The sequence below is a fragment of the Oryctolagus cuniculus genome, chromosome 9 (assembly GCF_051225735.1).
Source record: "Oryctolagus cuniculus isolate XC-2025 breed Fujian yellow rabbit chromosome 9, ASM5122573v1, whole genome shotgun sequence".
Lineage (NCBI taxonomy): Eukaryota > Metazoa > Chordata > Mammalia > Lagomorpha > Leporidae > Oryctolagus > Oryctolagus cuniculus.
The window spans coordinates 124408088-124435396 of record NC_142875.1 but is presented as its reverse complement, the minus strand read 5'-3'; the positions used below and the strand labels follow the sequence as shown (position 1 = coordinate 124435396).

General features: G+C 44.2%; 2 protein-coding genes across 33 annotated transcripts in view; one reads left to right on the top strand and one right to left on the bottom strand.

The window, feature by feature from the left end:
• Positions 1-4914, bottom strand: part of FGFR1OP2 (FGFR1 oncogene partner 2) — a 42662-nt gene extending 37748 nt beyond the window's left edge. For 2 of the 6 annotated variants that reach the window (XM_008259495.5, XM_070049537.2), the window contains exon 1: positions 4385-4776. Coding sequence is in view for 1 of the 6 variants with exons in the window: in XM_070049532.2 (XP_069905633.2) it covers positions 4807-4882 (76 nt within the window). In the remaining 5 variants the exon portion in view is untranslated. Of the gene's footprint in view, positions 1-4384; positions 4777-4806 lie in introns of those variants that run through there. The other 4 variants (XM_008259494.5, XM_070049536.2, XM_070049532.2 and 1 more) reach the window with 3 other exon arrangements.
• The window catches only part of INTS13 (integrator complex subunit 13), a 31740-nt gene continuing 9253 nt past the window's right edge, over positions 4823-27309 (top strand). For 4 of the 27 annotated variants that reach the window (XR_016213635.1, XR_016213631.1, XR_016213623.1 and 1 more), the window contains exons 1-11: positions 4964-5104; positions 5423-5774; positions 6407-6642; positions 8579-8653; positions 17810-18012; positions 18784-18864; positions 20796-20886; positions 21404-21532; positions 23224-23308; positions 26191-26280; positions 26474-26563. Coding sequence is in view for 12 of the 27 variants with exons in the window: in XM_089304722.1 (XP_089160848.1) it covers positions 6418-6642; positions 8579-8653; positions 17810-18012; positions 18784-18864; positions 20796-20886; positions 21404-21532; positions 23224-23308; positions 26191-26280; positions 26474-26563 (1069 nt within the window). In the remaining 15 variants the exon portion in view is untranslated. Of the gene's footprint in view, positions 4846-4963; positions 5105-5198; positions 5775-6406; positions 6643-8578; positions 8654-17809; positions 18013-18783; positions 18865-20795; positions 20887-21403; positions 21533-23223; positions 23309-26190; positions 26281-26455; positions 26564-27309 lie in introns of those variants that run through there. The other 23 variants (XR_016213628.1, XR_016213627.1, XM_089304717.1 and 20 more) reach the window with 19 other exon arrangements.

The following is a 27309-nucleotide window of genomic DNA, read 5'->3' as shown; positions in this document are numbered from 1 at the left end:
CTAATTTCTCAAAACCCACGAGTCACAAGGTCAAGCAAGATGAAACAGTTAACTAGTAACAGTCCCTTGACTATTAATTACAGTTAGCAGAGTTTCTAACTATTAAAGTTTTTTTTAACTCTTCTATGGTATTCTTATGACTACTGGAGAAACTGAATGTGTAGTTAAATATCTTCTGCAAAAAATCTCCAAGCACATATAGCAAACTGAACCAAACAACTTAAAGAAGAAATAACACCAATATTACACAATCTCTTCAAGAACTCAGAAAAACGAATACTTCTAAACTCATGACATTGTTACTCTGATACTCAAAGTAGACAAAAGATACTACAAAAAAAGCAATCTACAGATCAGTATCTCTCCTAACGTAAATGCAAAAACCCTCATAAAATATTAGCAAGTGAAATTCAGTAACGGCTACAGAACCACACACCATGACCAAGAGGGTTTCACTCTGGAATTTAAGACTGTCTCAAAACTCAAAAATCAATGTAGTCCACCAAAGAAGAAAATTGCTTGACCCTATCAACTGGTACATCAGAAAAAACTAAGCATCTTTTCATAGTAAAACATCTTTTTCAAACTAGGACTAGAAGGGGATTTCCTCAAATTGAGAAAGCAGATTTCCAAAAAATTCTGCAGCAGACATCATACTTAATGATAAAAAACTGGATATTTTCCCCCTGTTATGAGGAACAAGACAAAGATGTCCCCAAATACCACTCTGGTTCAAGATACTAGTACAATAGGCTAGAAAAAAGGAAAAAGGCATATAGACTGCAAAAGAATAAAACTGATCTTACTCACAATCCACACTGTTGTCTATATAGAAAATCCAAGAGAAAAAAAGAAAAAAATTTTTAAAACTAATATGTGATTATATCAACACCACAAGCTCCAAGCAGAAAAATTAACTGGTTTTCTATAAACTAGCAAGGAACAGTTGGAAACCAAAAAATGTAAAAAGCAAAACCTTTACAATAGCTTAAAAAAAAAAAAGTAATTTCCAATCAAAACCCTGGCAGGATTTCTTGAAGAATAAACAATTATACAATTTCTATGAAAATGCAAAGTAACTAGACTATCCAAAACCATCTGAAAATAAAACTAAAGAAATCACACAATCAAATTTTAAGGCTTGGTATAAAGTTACAGCAATCCAGACAGTGAAGTACTGACAGAGACAGAACAAAGATCCAGAAATAGGCACATGGAAACATAGCCAATAGGTATTTGAAAAAAAATGCAAGTCAAGGGGAAAAAGGTTTTTTTCAACAAATGGTGTTGGCAGAACTGGACATCTACAGGACAAAAAATTAATTCCAACATAATTTATATATTTTATACAAAAGTTAACTCAAAATGGACCAGAAGTCTAAATACAAAATTTAAAAATAACACTTTTAGAAAAAAATATGAGAAAATATTTAAGACAGGGTTAGGCAAAAAATTTTTAGGTACAATACCAAAAGCATAATTTATAGAAGAAAAATTTGATAAACTGGACTTCATTAAAATTACAGAATTCTTATAGATTGGGAAAATATTTTCAAATCATGTATCTGGCAAAGGACTCGTATCTAGATTACATAAAAATCTTTCAAAAATAACAATAACCCAGTTATGGCAAGTCAGTTTCTTTCCTCAAATTTGCTTTACCACTCTTAGGCTTTTTTCCAACATAATTCAACACAAATGGATTTCTAGAACACGCTAGGGTAAAATCAAACTGCTAGGCAATAGTTTTAATTAATTCAAACTGTTGGTAAATTTCCGAACCTTTGGAATATTTCTTCATATCATCATTTAGCAACAGGATGCCATTCTCATGTCATCAATGAGGAAACAGATGCAGGGAGTCCAAATTCTCCCATCAGGAGCCGAGTGACAGTGCCACAACCAAGCAAGCATACTATACCAGAAATAGAATGCCTGATCCCCAGGCTAGTATTCTATTGTCAAGCCTCGTCGGATCCACAGGGCTTTTCCTAAACAAACCCCATCTCCATCTCTCTAATGGACACAGCAGACTCCCTGACCCCACCCTGCAATCCATGATATTAAAATACCGGAAATAAATGAAGACATTATATGATTATAGTTAGAAAAAAATTTTAAAATAACAGAATTTCAAATATTTTTTTCATATAACCAATAAAAGTCTAGCAACCATTTTAATCAGGCATCATTTAATTATGACTCAAGAATGTTTACTAAACTTTTTAAAATTATAATTAACATCCACTTTAAAAAACATTCTCTCTTGATTACATGACGAAGTCCTATCACAATGAACTACACTTAAAATTTGTCTTCTAACTTAAAAGTTATTTGCTCAGGATATGGAATAGCAGGTAATTCAAAGCATATTTATAACAGCTTCAGAAAAACACAGTTTCTAAGAATCTGCATGTTCATTTCCTATATGTGAAACCACACGAAGTTTAAAATATTTTCTAATATGCAGTTAGTCTGCCTCCTTTTGTGAGAACCAAGGTGCTTTTCTAGTATTTTTGGTAAGTAGAGGGAAGAGTGTTTTCCAATTCTTCTAATAAGTTCTAAATTTCTAAAAATAGACTCCAGTAGAAAAGGGGTATTATCAATTCATTTTTACAGTGCCTGTTTAATCAAAAAATACTTACATTATTTTCTATATGTAGGTCCAAATTACAGGGGATTTTTTTTAAAGCCAATTTTTTTTAATTTTTTGCTGTGTTAGCCATATTCTCGCCCACTTCACCACCCAAAGACATTTGCAGTTAGACTCTTGGCAGAAGGTTCAGAACATTCTGCAGCTGATGAAAGAGAAACCACCACCTACCCAGGATGGCAACTGCCAGCTGCTTACTTTTAGATTTGGGTTAAGAAAAACACCAAGTCACTCTTCTTCCTTTATCCACGGATCCACTGTCCTACAGGTGAACCTTACAGAAAGACTGGCACTCTTCAGGTGCCACCGGATGTCTCCAACATGTCTACATCTAGCCTAACTTTTTTTTTTTCCTCACTGATCAGGCGAGTGCCTCTAATGTTAATTAGTGGATAATATTAAATGACACATAAGAAAACAGAAAAAAGGCATAGTTAACGGCTTCTATAGACCTATATTCTGAACAGAACAAGGAGTGCATGTGAATGACATACAAAAGCAAGCATCTTACACAGGCCCATCACCGCATTCGAAAACAGAAAATTTCCAGTGTCCTTAACATCGGCGGAATGAAGATGTTTGGAGCTCTATGGAGCAGCTTTCTGAAGAAAATGAATTCTTAAAGTTGGAAGGAACAGAAGCTGGAAATAGGGACACTGGAAGATTCTAAGTCACACATGTTCCCTTAGAATTGTGGTTAAAAATAAATTGCACGTACATATGTTCACGCAACATGACATTTCTAGAAGAAACCCACCTCATCTATAGCCAAGAAGTCCGCCCAAGAGCTGCCTGAACCCAACGCTAAGCATCGTCTGCAATCTAAGACACCTACGTGTTTCCCATTATTTTCCAAATATTAACAGACAGCAGTAAAATAAACACAAGACCACTTAAGAGCATGCTAGGTTTTCGCCATTACACAGAGTCTCAGTCCACCACAAGTACAACTCCACCTGTGCCGCAAGGTCGAGAGGCGTGAAGCGAACACACGAGGCACCTCGTGGTCCAGCATGTTCAGGCCGAGATCGCCGACGGCGGCTACTTTATCAACAGGCACACGAATGCCTGTGGACCAGCAGCGGCGTCCAGCACTGGGCCAGCTTTTGTTCCGAAGGAGCAGTAAGCCACGACTCCAGGACAGACAGACAGACGCACAAAGAGCACAAGCTAATAAACGCGGCAGAGCTGCCCGAAGTGCGCGGGGAGCACCGAGGAGAAGGCGCGGCGCACACGCACCGAGGTGTGAAACCGCACGGCGAGCCCGGGCAGCCAGCCAGGGGTCTGGCGTGGGTGGACACTGCGAGTGTCTGCAGGGGTCCGACCGATACGGTCGCTGGTCAAGTTTCAGCCTACGGGCGGACGACGGGAGGCAGCAACCGGCTTGGGGAGGGGGAGGGGTGTGTGTGTGACCGCACTCATTCTGCAATTACAAGTAACGCGGTGCACGGTGCGTGGCCGTGCAGAGCCGAGGATGGGGTCCTAACGCGGACAGCAGGACGGACACAGAGGCAGGCAGAAGACAGCCAGCAAACCGGAAAGCCCCCAGGAGGGCAGCTTCGAGACAAGAGGCGATGGCCGCGCGCGCCCGCCGCCGCCAAGGGGCCACTGGGGTCGGCCGGGGGTCCGTCCCTCCCCCTCCCCCACCCCTGCCCGGGAGCGCCCAGGTGGGTGAGGCGGAGGGTGTGTCCACAGCGCTGGAGCCGAAGCTTCTGCTTCAACTTTCCGCACCTCGGTTCCGGGAAGAGGACCAGGAAGTCGGCTCCCAGGAGCAGAGCGCTCCGAGGGCGAGCTGCCCGGGCCGCGGCGGCCGGCGGCTCCGGAGCGGCCCAGGCGGAGCGGGCTGCCCGCTCGCCTCTCCCTGCACTCCGTCCACTTACTCGGCTCTCAATCCCTCGCAGCCGTCAGCTGTGGAGACTGGGACTCAAAGCCTCCGCCAACCCGGACCTATGCAACCCTAAGGGCAGAGACTCGCGGCCCCCGTCAGTCTCTTCAGCGAGAAGACGCAGAAGCGGGCAGAGCCACCGGAGAGGCGGCCAGGGAGCCGGTGGGGGCGCGGGCCCCTCACTGGCCCGAGGGAAGCCGCCGCCGACCGCCCGCCACCAGCGCTCCCAGAGCGCCCCGGCCTCGCGAGATTTCCTCCCCCGCGTTACCGTGGGGCAGAGCCGACCACTCGCCGACTGGCACGCGAGGTAGGGGCGTGGCCTCCCTAGGTCCCTCCCTACTCATCCACTCCCAGGCTCTTGGTCGGCCTCTCGCAGAGTCTCGCGAGTTTTTCTGGGGAACCTGGCCTAGGCGAAGAGACCGAGCAGGGGAGACCGGGCGGGTGGGCCGTCCTGTTAGGGGGCTGTGGCTGGTTTAAGCCGGTGCCATAGTCGATACTTCGCGGGTGGGGAAGCACTCAGGTCTCCCGGATCGTTCATCCCAATGGATGACTGGGAAAATTAGCGGGTAGGAAATCTTGAGCGGTGGAGGCTTTTTTTTTTTTCTCCTTGGCTCCGCCCTCTTCCTGTGGGGGCGACTCGGGCGGGCGGGGGAAGGGAAGCTGGGCGGGGCTGTAGGAGCGCGCTGTGCGCACGCGCGAGCCCGTGTGTGAGTGAGTTCGCGCGCGCGGGCGCGCCTCCGCGCCGCGCGCCCGCGCCCGGGAGGCCTGAGAGGGACCGGCGTGCCAGGCGATGAGCGGGGAAAGCGCGGTCGCCGGTGTGCGGTGCCGGGCGCTCCCGGTTGCGCGCTGACTCTTCCGTCTCCGGCGGTGGCTGCGGTGCGCAGCCTCCGTTCGTTTCCCTGCAGGACCGGGCGGGCACGAAAGTAAGCGAACGTCGACCCTGAGGTCTCTCCTCGGCAGTCGCCGTGCACCCCGCACCCCCCGCGCTCCAGCCCGCTGCGCCCAGGCGGTTTCTCCCGGGGAGTCGTGCATGGGGGGGAGATGCGTTTGCAAGCCGGGGAAGGCAGTCGCTGGGGGCCGAGAAGCCGGTTCGTTTCCATGAGCGCCGCGACCCCGCTTCCCATGTGCCTCGCGAACGCGGACGGTCTGTTCGGGAGAAGATTGTATTAGGGACGCCGTGCTGTTAGGAGGAAAAGTTGTAAAAGTGCCTCGTCTCCGCCGGGCGGGTGGTAGCAAGTAAGTTTCGGGGTGCATGGCGCGGGGGACACCCGCTCTGTGGCTTTACGAGGCGCTGCTGCTGTCACTTCTCTCCTGTGGATTCCCCCCAGCCCTCCCCCTCCCCACCCCACCCCTTCTTTTTTTTTTTTTTTTTTTTTTAGAACTCTTGCGTTGTGTTGTTTTGTTTTTGGTTGGGTTTGGTTGGAAGGGAAGCCTAGAAATGCCAGCTTGCAGCGATGTCACATAAGCAGGGATCATCAAAGTGTTGAAGAGTAGTTGATTCTGTGCGGCGCCCCCAAGGCCGTCGGATGCCTTTGTATTTAAAAAAAAAAAAAACAAAAACAGGGTGTTCTCCCAATGTTGGGTTCATCCGACAGGCTCAGCGGTGTGTGTGGACCGTGGCTGCGCCTGTGCCTGGTGGGGGGACAGCGTCGTACCGGGGTGGCGCACGCCCCTGGAATCGGGGCCTTGGCTCTCTCGCCTGACCCCTCGCATTTGTGTTTTCTTGGGCAGAGTTTGCTGAGCGTATTCTTGTTCCCTACCAAAATCCTTTTGAGGAAAAGATGCATTAATTAGAAATAACATAAGGCATTAACTGTTGGGTGTAAACATTGGGCTGATATGTCCCGCCCCGCCCCCCCCCCTTGCAGGTTGCAACAAAATGAAGATTTTTTCTGAGTCTCATAAAACAGTCTTTGTCGTGGATCACTGCCCTTACATGGCAGAGTCCTGCAGGCAGCACGTGGAGTTCGACATGCTGGTGAAGAACAGGACCCAAGGAATCATCCCCCTGGCCCCCATATCCAAGTCACTGTGGACTTGCTCCGTGGAGTCCTCCATGGAGTACTGCAGGATAATGTATGACATATTTCCCTTCAAGAAGCTGGTGAGTGCGAGTACTAAGTCACGGTTTTGTGAATGAACTTAGCTGTGTAAAGAATTTTTTTTACATATTAATCTCATTGTAGGCTTAATTTAGCACTGTTCATTTACTGCTTAAAAAAATATACGTGGATCTGCCGTCAGGGATGACCATCATGAGTATCTACTTGGAGCCAATACTAATAATAACAGCTCGTAATTTCTGAGCGCAGGCGTGTTCCAGAAAGCTTCATGTTTGTTAGAAGTCCTCTGTTGCTCACAAGAGGCCTGTGAGATGGGTGTCGTAAGTATTGGGGCAGTGCTCAAAGTGTGTCACAACCCGCACGGAACAGCACTGGCCTTTGAGGACAGTTGGCACTCCAAGCAGCAGGACGGCTGCTGGCTGTAGGCTCTCTGCTGGTAAGTGCTAGCGGCTATCAGTCTGGTTTAGCTGCCACGCTGGAGATGCAGACACAGGCAGGGAGGAAACCTGTCCTGAATCACCTCGCCAGGCACAGGCAGAGCCAGAATTTGAACCTAGGCCGGCTGGCTCTTGGCAGTTTTGGTGAATGTCAACTAAACTGCTATAGGACTTGGTCATCTCAGAAAGAAATGTTTTTTAAGAACGCTAAGTAGGAATGATTTATCGGTACAATGAGGAACTGACAGTTGATAAAAATTGCAGTTATTAGAGCTGTCCTTAGTTTCAGCATCTCCAAGGTTTTTCTGGGGAGCGTCATTTGCCTAGCCAGAAGCAGATGATTTGCTTTCTCACTGGGAGCCATCGAGGCTAGAACCTGGCTGATTCTTACTGGGACTGGCAGAGGCAGGCGCAGCAGCAAAGGTGAACGTTGGAGTCCTTACACATGCAGGTGCATTTCAGATTAAAACATAAGCCCTTCCAATTTTTGTGCATTCTAACAGGTAAAAAATATGAAAGGAAGGGTAACAATGATTTGGGGCCCAGGCTTTGGTTTAAATCGGGCATCGTAAGCTACCAGTGTACGAGTTGGATCCTGTTTCTAAATCTCTCCACCCCTGTTTGCCCTTGTAAGCGTAATACCTACTTTGTTGCTGTCAGGTTTAAGTGAGATAATCTGTGTAAAGTGCCAAGTAAAATATATCCCTGTCAGATAAGCCTTAGGAGAGAGCAGTTATCAACCTTTTTCCTAACGGAAGGAAACCTCATGTTTTGGGTACAGGAAAAAAGATCATGGCTTAGATCATATTGTCTAGGGAGGAGATGTAAATCTCACCCTCCTCCCAGGAAGGAACGGGATTCGCAGTTTGATACTTCTAGTGTGTTCCTCATTGTTATCTTACCCTGTCCTTTTTTAAGTTTGTATCTTAACACCTAGAAGAAAGTCAGAATCTGTTATGTAACTTCCAGTACGCTATGGCTATGGCTATGGCTATGGCCTGTGTTTTCCAGTTTACCTCCTACCCCCATGCCGGTGCCCGCTTAGACCTGAACCCTTTAGAGGGAAACATTTAGAGGTCTTTCCTTGGCTGTTGGCTGTGCCGGGAGTTCCCTCACCCTGGCTTGTGAGTGGCCGCATTCTGTGGTCCTTGTGGATTCCACTCCACTGCCTCTCCCCTAGAGAGCTCATCTCTGACCACGCTATCAAGACCACGTAACCAACCTAGTTTATAGCTCTTGCCATTCTGCAAAATTATCTGGTTCATTTATTTGTATTCTTCCTGCGCTGCCCTTTATCTTCGTACATTCCGCACCCCTGGCTTCCCCCACCTTGTGAGTGACAGGAGTGTCTACTCACCACTGTATTCCTGCGTCTGCATGGCCAGGAATAGCTCCTGGCGTGAATGAGCATTCCACAACTGTGAGATGAATGAGTCAGTCACACGGCAAACCATCATGAGAAATTGCGTATTATTTTATAAGGGGGTGTGATTAAGTGAAATTAGAGTTCAATACTGATTGTCTCTTTGATGTCATGTAGGTGAATTTCATTGTGAGTGACTCTGGAGCTCATGTTTTAAATTCCTGGACTCAAGAAGACCAAAATTTGCAGGAGGTATGGTTGGGTTTTGAGCTGTGGTCATTTTTGAAGATTTTCTAAATGTATAACTTTTTTAAAATGCTTAAAAATTTTTTGTCCAGAAAGTATTTGTGTATGGCTCTGAAGTACAGTAATATTCAGAATTTTTAGTTAGTTCACAACTCCATATTTGCATTATAAAGTCTATGTAAGGTGTTTCTGTAATGGCAAGTGGTACATGTGATTATGTCCTTGTGTAAGTTTTTTGTTTATTCCTAGAATTTATCATTTCCTTTTTTTCTGCCCTGCAGTTGGATAGTTCTCTCTGTATCTCACAACCCGCCTCAGTTTTTTGGCCGAGAGCATGCTGGGTAATTGAGCCATGGGGTGCGCGTTCCCCTACACACTGGCTGCGTGCGGCTGAGCTGGCTGCTCCTGGGCCACTGCCTTGCTCTCATCCTTTTCTGTCCCTGCCTTTCAGATCCCATTTTCTCCCCTTCTTTTTCTTCGTGCTCTCTTTTGCTCTGCTGGAATATAACTTCCAGAATTCCTGTAACACCCTTTATTGATACTTTGGGTATAAAAATTACCATATTGGACATAACTTTGTCCTCAAAATTTCAAGAACTGGTGTTACTGGCAAGTCCAGTATCATTCTTCGTAATTTCTCCCTGAAAGTCTCTGGAATATTGCCTCTCACCTCCATGTTCTAAACATTGTCAGTGAGTGACGGGCCTTGGTGTTGATTGTTCTGCATGCAGTGTGCCTGGCCTTTCTTCAGGACAGATTTCCTGTGTTTGGTTCCTTGATCATGTTCTTGGCTCTCGATGGGGTGTCTTTGTGGGGTACCTGGGAGATTCCTGAGTTACTCTGCTAACTCTTTTTCTCCTCCATCTCATTGTCGTATGTTTTTGAGCTTTATAACCCTCTTATGGAGCTTTTTAACTGATTGTATTTTCATTTTCCAAGAATTTGTAGTTGTATTCTAATTGTATCCATTTTTGTCCTGTCTTTTTTGTTCTGTGGGTATGATTTTTTACCTGAGGGTATTAATGGTTTATTTGAAGTTTTGTTTCCATCCCTTTGTGTCCCCAAGGGTTCTTTTCATGTTGAGGCTTTTCTTAAATGCCTGCTGTTATTTGTCTGTGTGACCTTAGAAAGCAACACACAGGATGGGAGATTGGAAAACTGTGTGTTGAGGAGCAGGCACTGCTGTCTGGACGTCAGCGTGGGGGAAGCCTCAGGATGTCGGAGTTGGCAGATGGCTCTCCCAGGGCCCGAGGGTCCCTGGAGGAACTCTGCCACTCTCCTGCCTGTGCGCTCTGCACCTGGTTCTCAGCCCTCTCAGACCATCCGCAGAGGGTGGGCTCTCACACTCACTAGGCAGACTTTCCCGATTGTTGTATCATCTTTCTGTAGTTGGCTGTTCAGTACAGTCACTACTAGCCACGGGTGGCTATTTTAACTTGAATTACACGCAACTAAAAATTGAGGTTCAGAAGCTCCAGGAGCCACACAGAGATAGTGGTTGCGTAGTGGGGATCGTGGGTAGAGAGCATTTTCATCGCGACAGAACGTTACATTGGGCAGGACTGCCCTGGGGGCTCACCTTCCCTGTGCCATGCCATGTGGGGTCTGTGCCTGGTACCCTTCTGGTTCAGTTCCTCCAGGGAGCGTGATTGCGTGTCTGCGGGGATCTGGGAGAGCTGGTGACTTAGACGGGCAGGGTGAGGCTCTGGGGGTCAGCTGCTCCCTACACAGTCATCTCAATCCTGCTCTGTGTGATGCTGGGCCCCACCAGTTGTTGAAGCCCTCCTGAGTTCTGCAGGTGACGCATCCGTATCAGACAGCCTTTTTCCCCTGAATGGACTGGGATTTCAGCCTAAGTCCTCTTAAGTTCTACACCGTTCAGTCATTCATTTTCATGCCTTTCTCATTGATAGCTCTTGTTAGTTTTCTTCGTCTTTTGGGTTGTATGCTTTGTTTGCGTACAGTTTCTAAAAGTTAAATTCCTTTATTACAGTTTTAATGGAGGAAGCAGAAATAAAGTCAGTTCAAGTTATAAGCTGCTATTTTGTTACCGTTGGAGGATACGGAGTTCCTGGTGGCTTCTGCTCGTTGCTGTCATTCAGTGGGTAGAAGACTTCGGTCTACCACACTCTTCACAGACTGAACAACATGAGACAGCCATTAGTGGAATACCTGAGGACATTATGTCATGTACATTTTTTCAGTTAATGGATGCTCTTCAATGGAAGTGAATCCATTATTTTATCACAGTGTTGGGTTTTAAAATGGTTGCTTAGTATTACAGCGTGAAACTACATCTAAGCTTTCACTTTTTTGTGAAAGGTCACTCAAGGGGTAGGTTGTGCTGGTGTGGATTGGGGCTTATATCACTCCAGAATGTTTTAGTACTCTGATTACTTGAAAAATATTTTTTTCTTTTAAAAAATAATTTGTTTATTTTTTCATTTTTTTTTACAAATTTGTCTTTTAAAAAAAAAAAAAAATTTGGCCGGCGCCACGGCTCACTAGGCTAATCCTCCGCCTTGCGGCGCCGGCACACCGGGTTCTAGTCCCGGTCGGGGTGCCGGATTCTGTCCTGGTTGCCCCTCTTCCAGGCCAGCTCTCTGCTGTGGCCAGGGAGTGCAGTGGAGGATGGCCCAGGTGCTTGTGCCCTGCACCCCATGGGAGACCAGGATAAGTACCTGGCTCCTGCCATCAGATCAGCGTGGTGTGCCGGCCGCAGCGCATCGGCCGCAGCGGTCATTGGAGGGTGAACCAATGGCAAAGGAAGATCTTTCTCTCTGTCTCTCTCTCTCACTGTCCACTCTGCCTGTAAAAAAAAAAAAAAAAATTATTTTTTATTTATTTCAAAGACAGAGTTACAGAGAGAGAGGTCTTCCATCCACTGGTTCACTCCCCAAATGGCCGCAATGGCCAGAGCTGTGCCCATCCGAAGCCAGGAGCTTCTTCTGGGTCTCCCATGCAGGTACAAGGATTTGGGCCCAAGGATTTGGGCCATCTTCTACTACTATCCCAGGCCATATCAGAGAGCTAGATTGGAAGAGGAGCCACTGGGACTAGAACCAGTGCTCATATGGGATGCTGGTGCTTCAGGGTAGGGCTTTAACCCACTGCGCCACAGCGCCAGCCCCAAATAATTTGTTTATAATTTACAATTATTGTATGTACTTAAAAGCTGCCATGTGACATTTCAGTATGTGTAAGCCACGTGGAATGATCAAATCAGGGATTTCGTATAGCCGTCACATCTAACAGTGATCATTTTTCTGTCTTGGGAATATTCAAAATCCTCTTTACTAGCTTTTTTGAAATATACAGTTACCTGTTGTCAATAATAGTTACTGTAAATGCTACAGAACATTTAAAGTTACTCCTTTTAAAAAAAATTTATTTATTTGATAGGCAGAGTTAGAGAGAGAGAAAGTCTTCTTTCCATTGGTTCACTCGCCAAATAGCCGCAGTAACTGGGGCAGGGCCAGGCCAAAGGCAGGAACCTAGAAGTCCATCCTGGTGTCCCAAATGAGTAGCAGGGACCCAAGCACTTGGGCCATCTCCTGATGCATTCCCAGGTGCCTTAGCAGGGAGATGGATTGGAAGTGGAGCGGCCAGACTTGCACTGGCACTCACATGGGATGCTGGCATCGCAGGTAGTGACTTCACCCAGTGTCCCACAGTGCGGGCCCCTGTGTTTATTGCTTCTATCCAACTTTACCCCGTACCTGTTAATGAAAAATGACTGTTAGAATTCCGTATGCTACTCCTCTGTTGCCTTTTTAAATACTACGAGATAGAGTCTCATATCTTTTTCAAAGGTATTGTGAAAAGCTTGAAACCTCTCAGGCTATGTATGAATAAAGAAAAGTGCAAATCTATATAAATCCTTCTTAATGCACAGCTGCAATGCAGTAGAGGTTTTCAGGTGGTAGGTGTGCTGGTCATAAAGAATGACGACTCCTGTTTTTGGAGGTGAAGCCACATCACACTACACACCTTGTTTTTAGATTGTGAACAGAGGGAAATGCCAGTTGTGAAGGTAGTTACATAGTTCGTCACTGGTGTTCAAACAGATAGAAAAGACATTTTGTATAAATTGTGCTTAGTCTTGTTTCTGTTAGCATTTACTGTTTAGTTTTGGCTTGCCTTGTTAGGGACCTTTCGCTGGTTGTGAGTAATTGTGAGTAGCAGGTGCACAGACTGATGGCAAAATGTTTGGTCTGGTTGGATCCTAGATGCCTTTTGCTTCAACTCCTTCCTTGTGCATGTGAAGGAATTGAGCTTTACGAGTCCTGAGATGGTTTGACCTATGCGGTTGGTCCAAGGCTCTTTGCATTATAGGCTGCAACTCCAGCCTACAGATGTTAGCATTCATTACGAAGAATTGTCAGACTTCAGGGTTTTGGTCCTGTTTTTGTTTGTTAAATGAAGTTTGGAGATGTCACACCAAGATAGCACAGGTTCTAGTATTATTATTTTTCTTTCCCTCTTTCTTTTTTAGAGATTTATTTATTTAATTGAAAGTCAGAATTCCAGAGAGGGAGAGAGACCTTCTACCCACTGATTCACTCTCCAAATGGCTTCAAAACCCAGGACTGGGCGAGGCTGAAGCCAAGAGCCAGGAAATTCTTCCAGTTCACCCATGTCGGTGCAGGGGCACAGGTAGTTGGGCCATCTTCTACTTCTGTCCCAGGGCATTAGCAGGGAGCTGGATAAGAAGTGGAGCAGCCAAGACACTAACCTGCGCCCATGTGGGATGCAGGTGGTAGCTTTACCCGCTGTACCACAACTCTGGTCCCACTATTTTTCTTTGTAGTTTCGAGATTAGGAAAAGGGCCAGAAGAAGTGGACAAGGGTCTGGCAGCTAATAAAAGGCAGAGCCAGAATTCAGTCCGTGTCTGTCTAATTCACAAAGCTAAATTTGTCTTCTCTTGCTTTCCCCAAGACCTTAGCACTCTTCTCCTAGAAAGTTTTTTATTGAGCTTTTCCCATGTATCAGGGACTTCGAATAGTAGTTTCTTTTATTTTGGTCACATTTTATGAATAGACCACACCCATGTAACATAAAACTAAATTTTTTATATATGTGCCTACATGCACTCATATGTACACACATATATGTTTGCATTAAAAGTAAAAGGTATATCTTGAAACATTTCCCACTCTCCATCCCATAGCAGTGAGCAGCATGCTGGCACCTACTCATACCAGTGTAAGAGCTGAGTCTGTGTCTCTAACTAGCTTCTCATTTGGTGATACTGCATTTGGAGTTTGAAATTGGGTAAGGTGGGAGTATTAGAAATTAACACATAGTACAAACAGTACTTTTTTTCCCTTTATTTGGGAACCAGTATCCCACAGTACTCCTCGGCTTTTCCCCACCCCTCTCAGTTTTTTATAGGACCTGCCAGAATGTCTTTTTGCATAGACAAAGAAATACAAATATTGATCTTTCCTCTTATTGACACACAAGTTTATAAATTCTGCACAGAGTTCTGCCTGTTAGTTTTTTCAGGTAACACTGCAGTTAACCTTATGAATCTTTGGTTTCCACATCCATGGAGTCAGTCAAGCATGGATGGAAAATACCAGGGCAAAATTATATCTGTCCTAAACATATATAAACTTTGTTTTTTTTTATCATTATTCTCTAAGCAATGCAACATAACAACTATTTATATAACATTTACAGTGTATCAGTTATAAATAATCTAGAGATAATTTAAAGTATACAGGAGGGGCCAGCACTGTGGCACAGCGATTTAAAGCCCTGGCCTGCAGCGCCGGCATCCCATATGGGTGCCGGTTCTAGTCCTGGCTGCTCCTCTTCCGATCCAGCTCTCTGCTACAACCTGGGAAAGCAGTAGAAGATGGCCCAAGTCCTTGGGTCCCTATACCCGCATGGAAGACCCAGAAGAAGCTCCTGGCTCCTGGCTTCGGATGGGCACAGCTCTGGCCATTGCGGCCATCTGGGGAGTGAACCAGTGGATGGAACACTTGTCTGTCTCTGTCTCTACCTCTCTCTATAATTTTGTCTTTCAAATAAATAAAATAAGTCTTTGAAAAAAAAAAGTATACAGGAGTATGTGCATAGATTATATGCAAAAACTAACCATTTTACGTAAGGGATTTGAGAATCTGTGGATTTTGGTATCTTTGGGTGTATTTGGGACTAATCTTGCATGAATATTGAAAGATGACTGAATATTCTGCAAACTTCATAAAGTTTTCAACTACATTAAAAAACATCGCTTTTTCTAATCATGATAGGTAACAGAATATTTCCCTTTTTTTTTTTAAGTTTTCTGATTTCTCCTTAAGTGTTAATGGGGAACTTTATCTTTGAACTTGTGTTGTTTTTGTTTTATTTGAAGAAAGATGGATCAGATTGTTTCATTTTTTGAAAATAAGTATGGAGTAAGACTGTTAGACATTTTTGCCTTATGTTGACATATTTTATAAATTTTTCTGATACTTGAAGGTATAGTTGTCCTGTAAACTTCCTGGCTCTGTACTTTTCCCTGTTCTGGAGACTTCATATGAGGCATCTCCAGAAAGCTCAAGGAAAATGTGTCTTAGGAAATCACTACAAGTGTTTCAAAAAGTTTTTGCACCAACATTAACATTTAATTCCATTTTCCTTGAAATATACTTGTATGAATAGAATCATAAGACATGGCCTCTTTGACTTAGCTTTCATACATTTTCACAGTTAATCGATGTTGTAGTATACATTTCTCAGTACTCCATTGCTTTATTATTATTTTTTTAAGATATATTTGTTTATTTGAAAGGCAGAGTTACACAGAGGGAGAATGAGAGAAGAGGGAGAGAGAGGTCTTCCATCCGCTGGTTCACTCCCCGGATGGCCGCAACAGCCAGAGTTGCGCCGATCAGGAGCCAGGAGTTCTTCTGGGTCTCCCACGTGGGTACAGGGGCCCAAGGACTTTGGCCATCTTCTACTGCTTTCCCAGGTGATAGCAGAGAACTGGATGGGAAGTGAGAGCAGCCGGGATTCAAACTGGTGCCCATATGGGTTGCTGGCACTGCAGGCAGTGGCTTTACCCACTGTGCCACAGCGCCGGCCCCTCCATTGCTTTTTATGGCTGAATTATATCCTGTTGCGTGGTTATACCACATTTTGTTTATCCATTTGTCAGTTGATAGACACTTGGGTTCTTCCCCCTTTTGGCCATTAATGAAAAAGCTGCTATAAATCCTTTTATGCAAGGTGTTTTTTTTGTTTTGTTTTGTTTTGTTTTTGTTTTTGTTTTTGTTTTTTTTTTTTTTTTGGTTTAAACTATTTGAAAGGCATACTGACAAAGGGAGTGGGAAAGACAGAGAGATGTTCCAAATCTGCTGGTTTACTCCCCAGATGGTCAATAGTCAGGATTGAGCCAGGCCTAAGCCAGGAGCCTGGAACTCCCAATCTGGGTTTCCCACATGGGTGGCAGGGGCCTAGTCACTTGGGCCATCGTCCACTGATTTCCCAGGTGCATTAGCAGGGAGCCAGATTGGAAGTGGAGCAGCTAGGATTCAAAACATAGCTCCCATAAGGAATGCTGGCATCGCAGTCTGTGGCCTAACCCACTGTGCCAACGTGCCAGCCCCTGTGCAACTTCTTGTGTGGACATTTTTCATTTCTTTTGGGTATGTATTTAGGAGTAGAGTTGCTGGTTAATTTGGTAACCTGATTTTAACATTTGAGGAGCTGCCAAACTGCTTGCCCAAGTGGCTGCACCGTTCTACGTTTCTGTCATCAGCTGTGAATGAAGGAAGGCTCCTTTTTGTCTTGTTGCCAACACTGGTTACGACCTCTGATGCTAGTCATTCTAGTGATATATTGTGATCACATTGTGTTTTTTATTTCTGTTATTGGCCATTTGTATTTCTTCACTGGAACAATGTCTACTCAGATCCTTTGCTCTTTTAAAATTAGGTTATTTGTCCCTTTATATTATTCTGAGATGTAGAGAGTTCTTTATATACTCTGGATACAAGTCTCTTATCAAATATAGGATTCTCATATATTTTCTCCCTAGTCGAAAGTCAGTGACCATAAGCACATGGTTTTCTTTTTGGACTCTTAATTCTGCTTCATTGATCTATTTGTCTGTCCTTGTGCTAGTACCACACTGTCTCAATTACCACTGCTTTGTAATAAGTGTTAAAATCAGAAAGTGGACGTCTTCCTACCTCATTCTTTTTCAAAATTGTTCGGGCTGTTCTGCATCCCCTGCAGTTCCATATGAATTTTGGAATCAGGTTGCCAGGTGATGCAGAGCGGTCACCTGGGGTGCCTAGAGGGATTACACAGAATCTGTGGATCAGTTTGGGTGACACTGGAACCTGAACAGTGTTAGGTCTTCCAGTCTGTGAACATAGGATTCTTTTTCATTTGTCATACTTTTCATTCCTTCCATCAATGTTTTGTAGTTTTCAGGTATAAGTTGTACATATTTTTATTGCATTTATTTCTAAGTGTTGCATTTTAAATCTGTTATAAATGGAACTGTTTCCTTGATTTCATGTCCAGATTGTTCATTGCAGTTATATAGAAATAGGATTGTTTTTTGATATTGATCCTGTATCCTGGACCCTTGCAGAACTTACTATTTCTAATAGTTTTTAGCGAGCTCTTCGGGATTGTCTGTATACAAGATCATAACCATCTGCAACACAGAATCAGTTGTACTTATTGTCTCCCAGTCTGCTCTGGATTCCTTTGTTTCCCCCTGATTTCTCTGGCCTGGGCCCTGCAGCACCCTGAGTGACCTTGCTGGTCATGACTCCGTGTCGGGAGAATGCATTCGCTGCTCCACTGTGCAGTGTGATGTCGCCTGTGGGCTTCTCCCAGAGGCCCGGCACAGGTGTGGGGACATTCCCATCATACGTCGTTTACTGAGTTTTGGTTTTATTTCTATCATGAAAGATTCTTAGATTTTGCAAAATGCTTTTTCTGGGTATTCTGTTGACATTATAGCTTACATGATGCTTGGTCATGCTGTGTGGTTCTGTTTTTGTATGTGCTGGATTTGTTTTGCTGATATTTTGTTAATAGTATTTGTGTCCATATGTAATAGAGAGGTTGGTCTGTCATTTTCTTGTAATGCGTTTGTTTAACTTGAGCATACTTTGGTCAACAACGTTGTCTTTCCCTGTGACTAGCTGATGGCAGCCTTAGCTGCTGTTGGGCCTCCTAATCCTCGCGCAGACCCGGAGTGCTGCAGTATTCTGCACGGCCTTGTGGCGGCGGTGGAAACCCTGTGCAAAATCACCGAGTACCAGCACGAGGCTCGCACTCTGCTCATGGAGAACGCAGAGCGCGTGGGGAACAGAGGCCGCATCATCTGCATCACTAATGCAAAAAGGTGGGGCGTCCGGCACAGCCGTGCTTCTCTGAGGCACTTTGAAAAAAGGAGGGACTGCCTGATGCCATGAGTGGTCTTTCTGGGTTTCCTTTTCTTCTCACCTTTTAATACTGAGGCTGAGTTTTTCCAGTTTTAAATATGGACTCATTGTAATAATGCAAACAGTTTAGATTGTCATGTAAGTCAGTTTGGCTTTTTTGAACTTTTATTTGTTTTCATCTTATTTGAAAGGCAGAGAGAGAGAGGTAGAGGACAGAGGTCATTGATCAGCTGGTTCACTCCCCAAATGCCAGGGCAGGCTGAAGCCAGCATCCGAGAACTCAGCCTGGGTCTCCCAAATGGATAACAAACATGTGACCCCTTAGCTGCTGCCTCCCCAAGTACACATCAACAAGACGCTGGATTGAGGTGGCATAGTCGGGACTCAGCCAGGCATTCCAGTGTGAGATGTGGGCACCAGTGCAGTGACTGAACCTCTCCTCCACATGCCCGCCCTCCAGGCATTCCAGTGTGAGATGTGGGCACCAGTGCAGTGACTGAACCCCTCCTCCACATGCCCGCCCACATGCCCGCCCAAAACACCGTGACTGGTGTTTTGTCCACGTTAGCTTTCCAGCTAGTTGTTGAGTATTGGGGATGAGCACAGCAAAGATGGTGCTATCTGAAATGACTTTAAGTGTCTGTAACCAGGCCACATAACTGATGAGTGTTTTTACACTTTCTTCTTGCTGTCTGTTCTTTGAAGGTTGCTAAATCTTTTTTACTCTGCAGTGATAGCCACGTGCGAATGCTTGAAGACTGTGTCCAGGAAACAATTCATGAACACAACAAGCTAGCTGCAAATTCAGATCAGTGAGTATAATCTGTAAATGAAGTACATGTTTGACTTTGTGGTTGCACGTATTTCATTAGCTGTTGGCAATGATTTTAAAGTGATATACACTTGAATTCTCAACTGACTCAACCAGTTTGTCCAAAAACGTATGTTTGAGCAACAATTTGTTATTCCCATTTCCCCTTTTGCTTTAAAAATTTATTTTCCCACCACAAGAAAAATAATCAGAAGAACAGCATAGTCTATGAACTTATGATGCATATTTGTTTAAAAGTTCTCAGAGTTTCTGTTACAAATTTGTCAAGTACATAAATTGCTGGTGGCATTATTCATTATGTACTGAATTAAAATAGTCAATTAACTGTGTTACCTGATTTTTTTTCTTTTTTTTTTAAAGAACCACTCTACTGAAAAGGGAAACTTTTTTCCTTGGTGCCAGTACTTAAAGTCTAACCACATACGTGGGTTTTTCCACCCCAACCATTGTCCAGCTCTCTGGATACCAGCAGTTCGGTTGTGACACTCATCTTCCTGTAGTTAGTGCAGACCCCACAGATTATGCACTTAGTCTTGTAAGATTGTCCCCCATCTCAGATACCAAGCTCGTCAGGTTATCCCTGCTTAAGTCTGACTTGCCTTCCACGACTACCTCCTGTGTTGCCGTGACAGCTCACAAAACTCAGTGAAACCCATTTACCACTTGATTATAGAGGGGTGATCAAGGATGTGATGCACAGCGCCATGGAGAGGGACCTAGGGTGGGGTCCGCAGGGCAGCAGCCTCAGGAGCTTCCGTCCCTGTGAAATCGGGGCCCATGGCCGTGTTCACCAGCCTGCGAACTCTGAGCTTTAGCTTGGGATTTTTCTGGAGGCTTCAGATAGGTGTGATTGATTACCACCTCATTCCCCAGCTCCCTTCCCTTTCTGACGGCTGAGGACGTATGCCTAAAGGCTGCTGAGCTTCTCATCCTAGCTTGGTCTTTCCGGTGATCAGATCAGCTCCCTCCCAGGAGTTAGGGAGGAGCCCACCAAGGATGCTTCCTTGGAACACAAGATACTCCTGTCACCCAGGCAGTGGCAAGGGATTTAGGGGCTGGGTGTCAAGGACTGGGGTCAGAGAGTAAATACCAACAGCATAGGATGCCCCTGCCATCCGTGTTGCTTAGGAAATGGGTTCAGAAGCTCTGTGCAGAGAACCAGAGGCAGAGACCGAGTACATATTTCTTACCATGTTACGGCTAGTGAGGATGGGTTTGGGGCATTTGCATTGTGGACTTTGTTTCATTCTGAGCAGTTGTTTTCTTGTGTGGCATAACAGTATTATTGTTACTGGTAGGACTGTTCTCACCTGCTGAGGCATGCAGACGTACTCATGAATAGGCCCTCAAATAGTTGAACAAGAAAGGAGTGTGCATCTTTCTGGGATAGAGAACCCAAACAGTCAGCAGTGGATCTAGGGGAACTATATACAGGTGCTCATTGAGTAGTACGGCAGCTTTCCTTAGGTCTGAGAATTTCAGAATAAAATGTTGGGAGAATTTTTAGCATTGCCCACCCTATATTCTTGTAAATAACCAGTCATAGATGATGGTTAGAATTGCCAGATTTTTGTCCTTAAAAAACACTTGTACGGGGAAAGTAATACATAATGTATTCATTTTTCTGTGTGGCAGTTAGCTCTTGAAAATTATGCTTAATTATATAATACTTTTTTCCTTATTTTTATGCTTCAAACACATAAAATTACCAATTCTGCATTTAAATTAATTGCTAAGTGTTCATACAAGTTCAGCAATTATATACTGTTTATAAATATTTAGCTTTTGTGTTAACTAATATTTGATTGTATCAGTACATTGTGTTGGTATATAAAGATGTTAATAGTTTACCTGCCTGAATTCTCTGCATAATGTTCACTCCTACTTTTTTAAGTGAAATTTCTCTTTAAGTCTCATGCAGATTCAAAAATGTGAGTTGGTCTTGATCCATACCTACCCGGTTGGTGAAGACAGCCTTGTATCTGACCGTCCTAAAAAGGAGGTAAGCATGAAAGCAGTGGAAGAGAAGGTACTGGGAGTTATTCACAATGAGTACTGAGAAGAGTTAGCATTGAAACGGTCACATCGCCAGTATCTTCTTTCATGAAAATACTTAGCTTTCACATCAAACCTGGATGGCAGAACTTCAAAGCTGGTTCTTTGTGTTATTGTGGATCTAAAAGTGTTTTCTGTCTTGTTTGCCAGTTGACATTTCTTTATTTTAAAAAGGTTTGCAAAACCATTCACAGTTTGTATTGTTCCCCACATATCAGTTATTTTCATTATTTCATTCTCTAATTTATTATTTTTCCCTTATTAGAAAAGCAACACACTCCAATAAGAATATACTTGAATAAAAAAGAGGTTAATTTCATATATTAATTAGTGGACCGTTTTGATTTTTCTCCCAAACGCTAAACTTTAAAAACACTTAATTTGCAGGGTTATAGTGAAATATTTAGTCCTTAGTTAGAACGAACTGATGTTGTGGGTCGCTTTTCTTGTGTACTTTTCTGTAGTTGTCGCCAGTTTTAACCAGCGAGGTTCACAGTGTTCGTGCAGGGCGGCATCTTGCTACCAAATTAAACATTTTAGTACAGCAGCATTTCGACCTGGCTTCGACCACGATTACAAATATTCCAATGAAGGTAGGTGATTCCTCTTGCTATTTTGAAAGTTCTGCTTTGCTTTTTAAATATGTGTTTGAGCCGTATGGTTTATTTGAATTGAACCTTGACTCTTTCTCCCCACGTTGCATTTTCTGTTTTGCTAGCCCACATTCAGTGTCTCTGAACAGGTCAGTGAGTACTGAACAGCAGCAAGGAAGGATCACAGAACGCTACCCTCTGCTTCCTGATAAGAACATGTCATGAAATTAAAGTTACACTCTGATTCTTAGCAACATACACGTCATATGAACCTAAACAGTCACACTGATTCTTAGCAACATACACGTCACATGAGCTCTAACAGTCACACTGATTCTTAGCAACATACACGTCACATGAGCTTAAACAGTCACACTGATTCTTAGCAACATACACGTCACATGAGCTCTAACAGTCACACTGATTCTTAGCAGGATACACGTCACAGGAGCTCTAACAGTCACACTGATTCTTAGCAGGATACACCTCTGCTTTGCATTACTCTTCTGTGATTCTTTTCCTGCCAGCTGTGGTACTAGATTTACTTACTTTGTGTATTCTAGTGCATCTTTTATTTCCTATATTTTTGTTTTTACTCATCCAGTAATGTTTATGACTAGTAGGTCTAAAGAGGGAAAAATAAGTCATAGTTTTAAATTAGTTTGTTACTCTGTAGCTGGAAAACCATAGATATGATTTCTATGGTTTTATTAATAGATTGTTCTCAGGAATCTATTGCCGCCTGTTCACTGTCATTACACAGTGTTATCCTGAAGTTGTCTCGGACCAGCACAAAGCCTCATCCATAGGAAGCTATAAATGAATATTACTGAGTACTGTTGAATTTAAATAGATTATGTCTAAAAATATAAAATAGTCATGCATCTAAAAATTAGTTTTACTTCATTATGAACACTAAGTTGCATGAGAAATACTATCCTTTCATTAATTTCCTCCTAATACTCTTGGCTGGTTCTTAACTAGAAATTTTGGGCTTATTTTATAGAATCTTTTGAATGCAGAAGCAATTAACAAGTAAAATAGCATAGCAGGTGTACTTAAATTTCATGAATTATGAAAAAGATACTGTGAGGTAATAGATACCTTCTTTGTTAAACTCGACAACCTTTGTGTGCTACTGGTGTGACTCTCTTCGATCTTTGTCTTTTTTGGTAAATAGATTATGTTGAAATGCCTATTACTGTTTTGTGAAAACAAGTTACTGAACTTGTTTATCAGTTTGTATTGGCTGTTTTACATAACTGGTGTTTATTACTTGCTGTAGGTATTTAAAGATGCTATTTCCTCTAACGGCTATTCCACTTGAATTTATGTAAAGTATTTCAGTTACGTGTATATTTACACATAGAGAAGCACTGGCAAGTCAGTGCCTTGGAGTAAAAAATTTCCAGAATTTCTGGGTCAGTCATCTACTATTTCTGACAAAATATACGCAAATCATTAAGTATTTTATTACCTATGGAGCTAGTGGTTTTTTAAAATAGAGTTTATATTACTGTGGAAAACTGTTGCATCTTTAAATAGATTAATTACTGAGTACACTATTCCTTTATTTTTGCTAATTATCGTTGGATGTATTTGACCTCACTTTAAACAAAAAAGCAGAGTGACAATTCATTATTTTCAAAGTGAAACTAGGTTATTTTAAATGCTTTCGATTTTGCTTCAAGGAAGAACAGCACGCTAACACGTCTGCCAACTACGATGTGGAGCTGCTTCATCACAAAGATGCACACGTAGACTTCCTGAAAAGTGGTAAGAGACTTCCTGAGGCCTGGCGGGTGCAGTTACATTCGCGGCAGCTCTGAGAAGGCTTCTGCAGCCAGCATGATTGAGTAGCTCGTCCCGTTGCAGACTTCTCCTGGGGCTTCTCCTGTTACTGGCCACGCAGCTGGTGCCCTGTAACATTTACTGTGGGAGAGACTGAGCTCAGAGGACACTCTGAGAAAGCCAGCCATGTGTTCCTCAGGCTCCTGCTGGAGTTTGTCTTTTGAAAGGCCCGTGACCTTGGCAGAGGGAAAAAATGGCAGCGTGTGGAAAAGAGTGCTGGACTCCTCCATCCAGCCTGTGTAGAGATTTTGAAATTGTAATTTAGATTTCTTTTTAACATTTCAACCAGTGGTCTCGGCTTTAAAACCGAGGCTTCTGACCAGGTCAGCATGGCTCGGGGAGAAGAGTGAATGGAAGCTGCCACCGGCCGGCAGCCCTGCACGGTCCTGCACTTGAGTCAGCGCTCTGACAATTTAAAGATGCTGGGGTGGAGGGACTGCAGTGTCGTCCACTTCCAGACTTCAGTGACATTAATGACCTCAGCATGGCCTTTGAGACACTGTCATTCCTCTCATCCTTCCACACGTCCCCCTCAGCCTCTCTGCTCGCACTACCAGCTCCCTCATCCAACAGAGGGTTTCTTTCCTGCTGTCCTTGCTGGAGTGGCTTTCAGAAGGCTAATCCTGCTCATGTTCCCAGCAGCTTGAAACTCGCTAGCGTTCCTGTTGTCTGAAGTGACCCAAGTGCTCCTACACAGCCCTGCAGTGTCTGCTCTCGTCTTTCCACTCCCTCTCACAACTCAGCCTGGCCCCGTTTTCCAGGCACACAGACACCGTTCGTCGCTGTCACTTTATTTTTTTATTTTATTTTATTTTTTTATTTTTTGTTGTTGTTTTGACAGGCAGAGTAGAGAGAGAGAGAGAAAGGTCTTCCTTTTTCCATTGATTCACACACACACACACACACACACCCCCCAGTGGCCACTGCGGCTGGCACACCACGCTGATCCGAAGACAGGAGCCAGGTGCTTCCTCCTGGTCTCCCATGCGGGTACAGGGCCCAAGGACTTGGGCCATCCTCCACTGCACTCCTGAGCCACAGCAGAGAGCTGGCCTGGAAGAGGGGCAGCTGGGACAGAATCTGGCACCCTGACCGGGACTAGAACCCCGTGTGCCAGCACTGCAGGTGGAGGATTAGTCTATTGAGCCGCGTCGCTGGCGTCGCTGTCACTTTTAGAACTCACACCCACCTTCACTCTTCCAGAAGGTGTCCCTGTTATCTTGCAGCAGGTCATATCTCTCTGTATAGGCTTTTGTAGCACTGTATACATCTCCTGAAGAGTTTTTCAGACTTTGCAGTTTTGTGTGTGGTTATTAGTGTTTGACCAACGTCTGTTGACTGTGGACCCCATTAATACAGAAAATGCCACAGTTACTTCCTACATCTCTTGGTGTATGGTTTATGCTTCTTCTAAGTAAACTAATTAAGATTAACTGTAGGGGCCGGCGCCACAGCTCACTTGGCTAATCCGCCTGTGGCACTAGCACCCGGGGTTCTAGTCCCTTTTGGGGTGCTGGATTCTGTCCCTGTTGCTCCTCTTCGAGTCCAGCTCTCTGCTGTGGCCCAGGAAGGCAGTAGAGGGTGGCCCAAGTGTTTGGGCCCTGCACCCGCATGGGAGACCAGGAGGAAGCACCTGGCTCCTGGCTTCGGATCAGCGCAGGGCGCCAGCCATTGCAGCCATTTGGGGGGTGAACCAACCAATGGAAGGAAGACCTTTCTCTCTGTCTCTCTCTCTCTCACTGTCTAACTCTGCCTGTCAAAAAAAAAAAAGATTCACTGTAGGGCCGGCGCTGTGGTGCAGCAGGTTGATGCCCTGGCATGAAGCGCCAGCATTCATATGGGTGCCGGTTCTAGTCCCAGCTGCTCCTCTTCTGATCCAGCTCTCTGCTATCACCTGGGAAGGGAGTGGAGGATGGCCCAAGTCCTTGGGCCTCTGCACCCGCGTGGCAGACCTGGAAGAAGCTCCTGCCTCCTGCCTCCTGCCTCCTGCCTCCTGCCTCCTGCCTCCTGCCTCCTGGCTTCGGATCGGCGCAGCTCTGGCCATTGCGGCCAACTGGGAAGTGAACCAGTGGATGGAAGACCTTTCTCTCTCTCTGCCTCTCCTCTCTTTGTGTAACTCTGACTTTCAAATAAATAAATGAATAAATCTTTTAAAAAAAAGATTCACTGTAGATAATTTTACATTAAAAATTAATTTTTAACTTGAGAGGCAGAAAGACTAATAGAGCTCCCACCTGCTGGTTCACTTCCCAGATGCCCATGAAAGCCAGGGCTTGGCCAGGCCCAGAGCCGGGAGCTGTGAACTCAGTTCAGGTTTTCCATGTGAGTGGCAAAAGCCTAGTTACTTGAGTTACTGCCAACCACCTCCCAGGGCCTGCATGGGTTGGAAGCTGGCATTGGGCCGGGGCAGCATCTTAGCTGTTAGGCTAAACATTCATGCCTGATTGTGCATTTTAGATGCCCTAAGCTTGGCGCACTTAACTGGTTAGTTTATCATTAATGGTGTTGGCACAGGGGAATAGTTGTAGATGCTTGAAATCTTAAAACTTTGGCTATTGATTTTCAGTGCAGCAGCTTTCATTGATTAAATTATATGATGGTGGGATTATTTGACGGAGAATTGCATTTTTGTTTTAATTATAACTGATATCTATACTCTATTTGCTATTTTTCTAAGGTCTCTATAAAAACCAATGTTCTCTCAGGGATATTTTCTCACAGAACTTAAACTCTTGGAAATCTTGTGCAAACACTTTGAAGCTTGAGCCCTATTGAGTGATGGCGATGTTTCTCTGACATTTTTAAAGGTGACACCCACTTAGGTGGCAGCAGCAGAGAAGGCCCGTTTAAGGAAACGATAACATTGAAGTGGTGCACGCCGAGGACCAACAACGTCGGTAGGTATTTAGAGAGCGTGGAGGGTGGGAAGACTGAATCAGCGAGTTCTGAAAAGCATTGTCTGCAGAACATTTTACCAAGTATCGCATGTTTTTCATTGCTACAGAGGCCCAGTAACCAAAGTTTTTTCTCCTTTTAATTGTGAGAATATTTCTTTATATTCTTTCAAATTAGTGTTTTCTTCTATTTCAGAATTACACTATTGTACTGGAGCTTACCGAATCTCACCCGTTGATGTAAATAGTAGACCTTCCTCCTGCCTTACTAATTTTCTTCTAAATGGTAACTTTCATCGATTTTGACTGAAATTATTACAAGTGCAATCGTTTGTGACATGAACTCTGGAAACCTGTTTTTGTTAATATAGGTCTCAATGTTTATCTGCCACAAATGTGTGATAATCTTCAGTAATTGCAAATATCCATTAACAGTTAGGTGGAAAAAATAAGATCTCTGTGTTTGACTTTCATGTCATGGTATGTGAGACAGCTTTATAATATATTTTTAGGTATTTTTGAATGATTTTTTATAATCTAAATTCATTTTTTGTCATTTTTGGAAGCTAGAATAATAGAGACCATTTACGTTGATCCATTGAATTGTACTTATTTTTTTAAATTTATTTATTTGTTTGGAAGAGAGAAAGGAAGAGACAGAGAGAGAGAGAGAGAGAGAGAGATCTCCTATCTGCTCATTCACCTCCCAGATGGCCACAATGGCCGGGGCTGGGCCAGGTCAAACCCTGGAGCTAGGAGCTTCTTTCAGGTCTCCTACGTAGATGGCAGGGGCCCAGACACATGGGCCATCTTCCCCTGCTTTTCCCAGGCCATCAGCAGGGAGCTGGATTGGAAATGGAGCAGCCAGGTCTCAAACCAGCGCCCATGTGGGACGCTGGTGTCGCAGGTAGTAGCTTTACCTACTGTGCCACAACGCTAGCCCCAGTCCATTGACTTTTAAATTGCAAAATACATAAGGAATTCATTTTTCTTGAGCAGTATATCTTTTTTAAAAAATGTTTATTTATACTT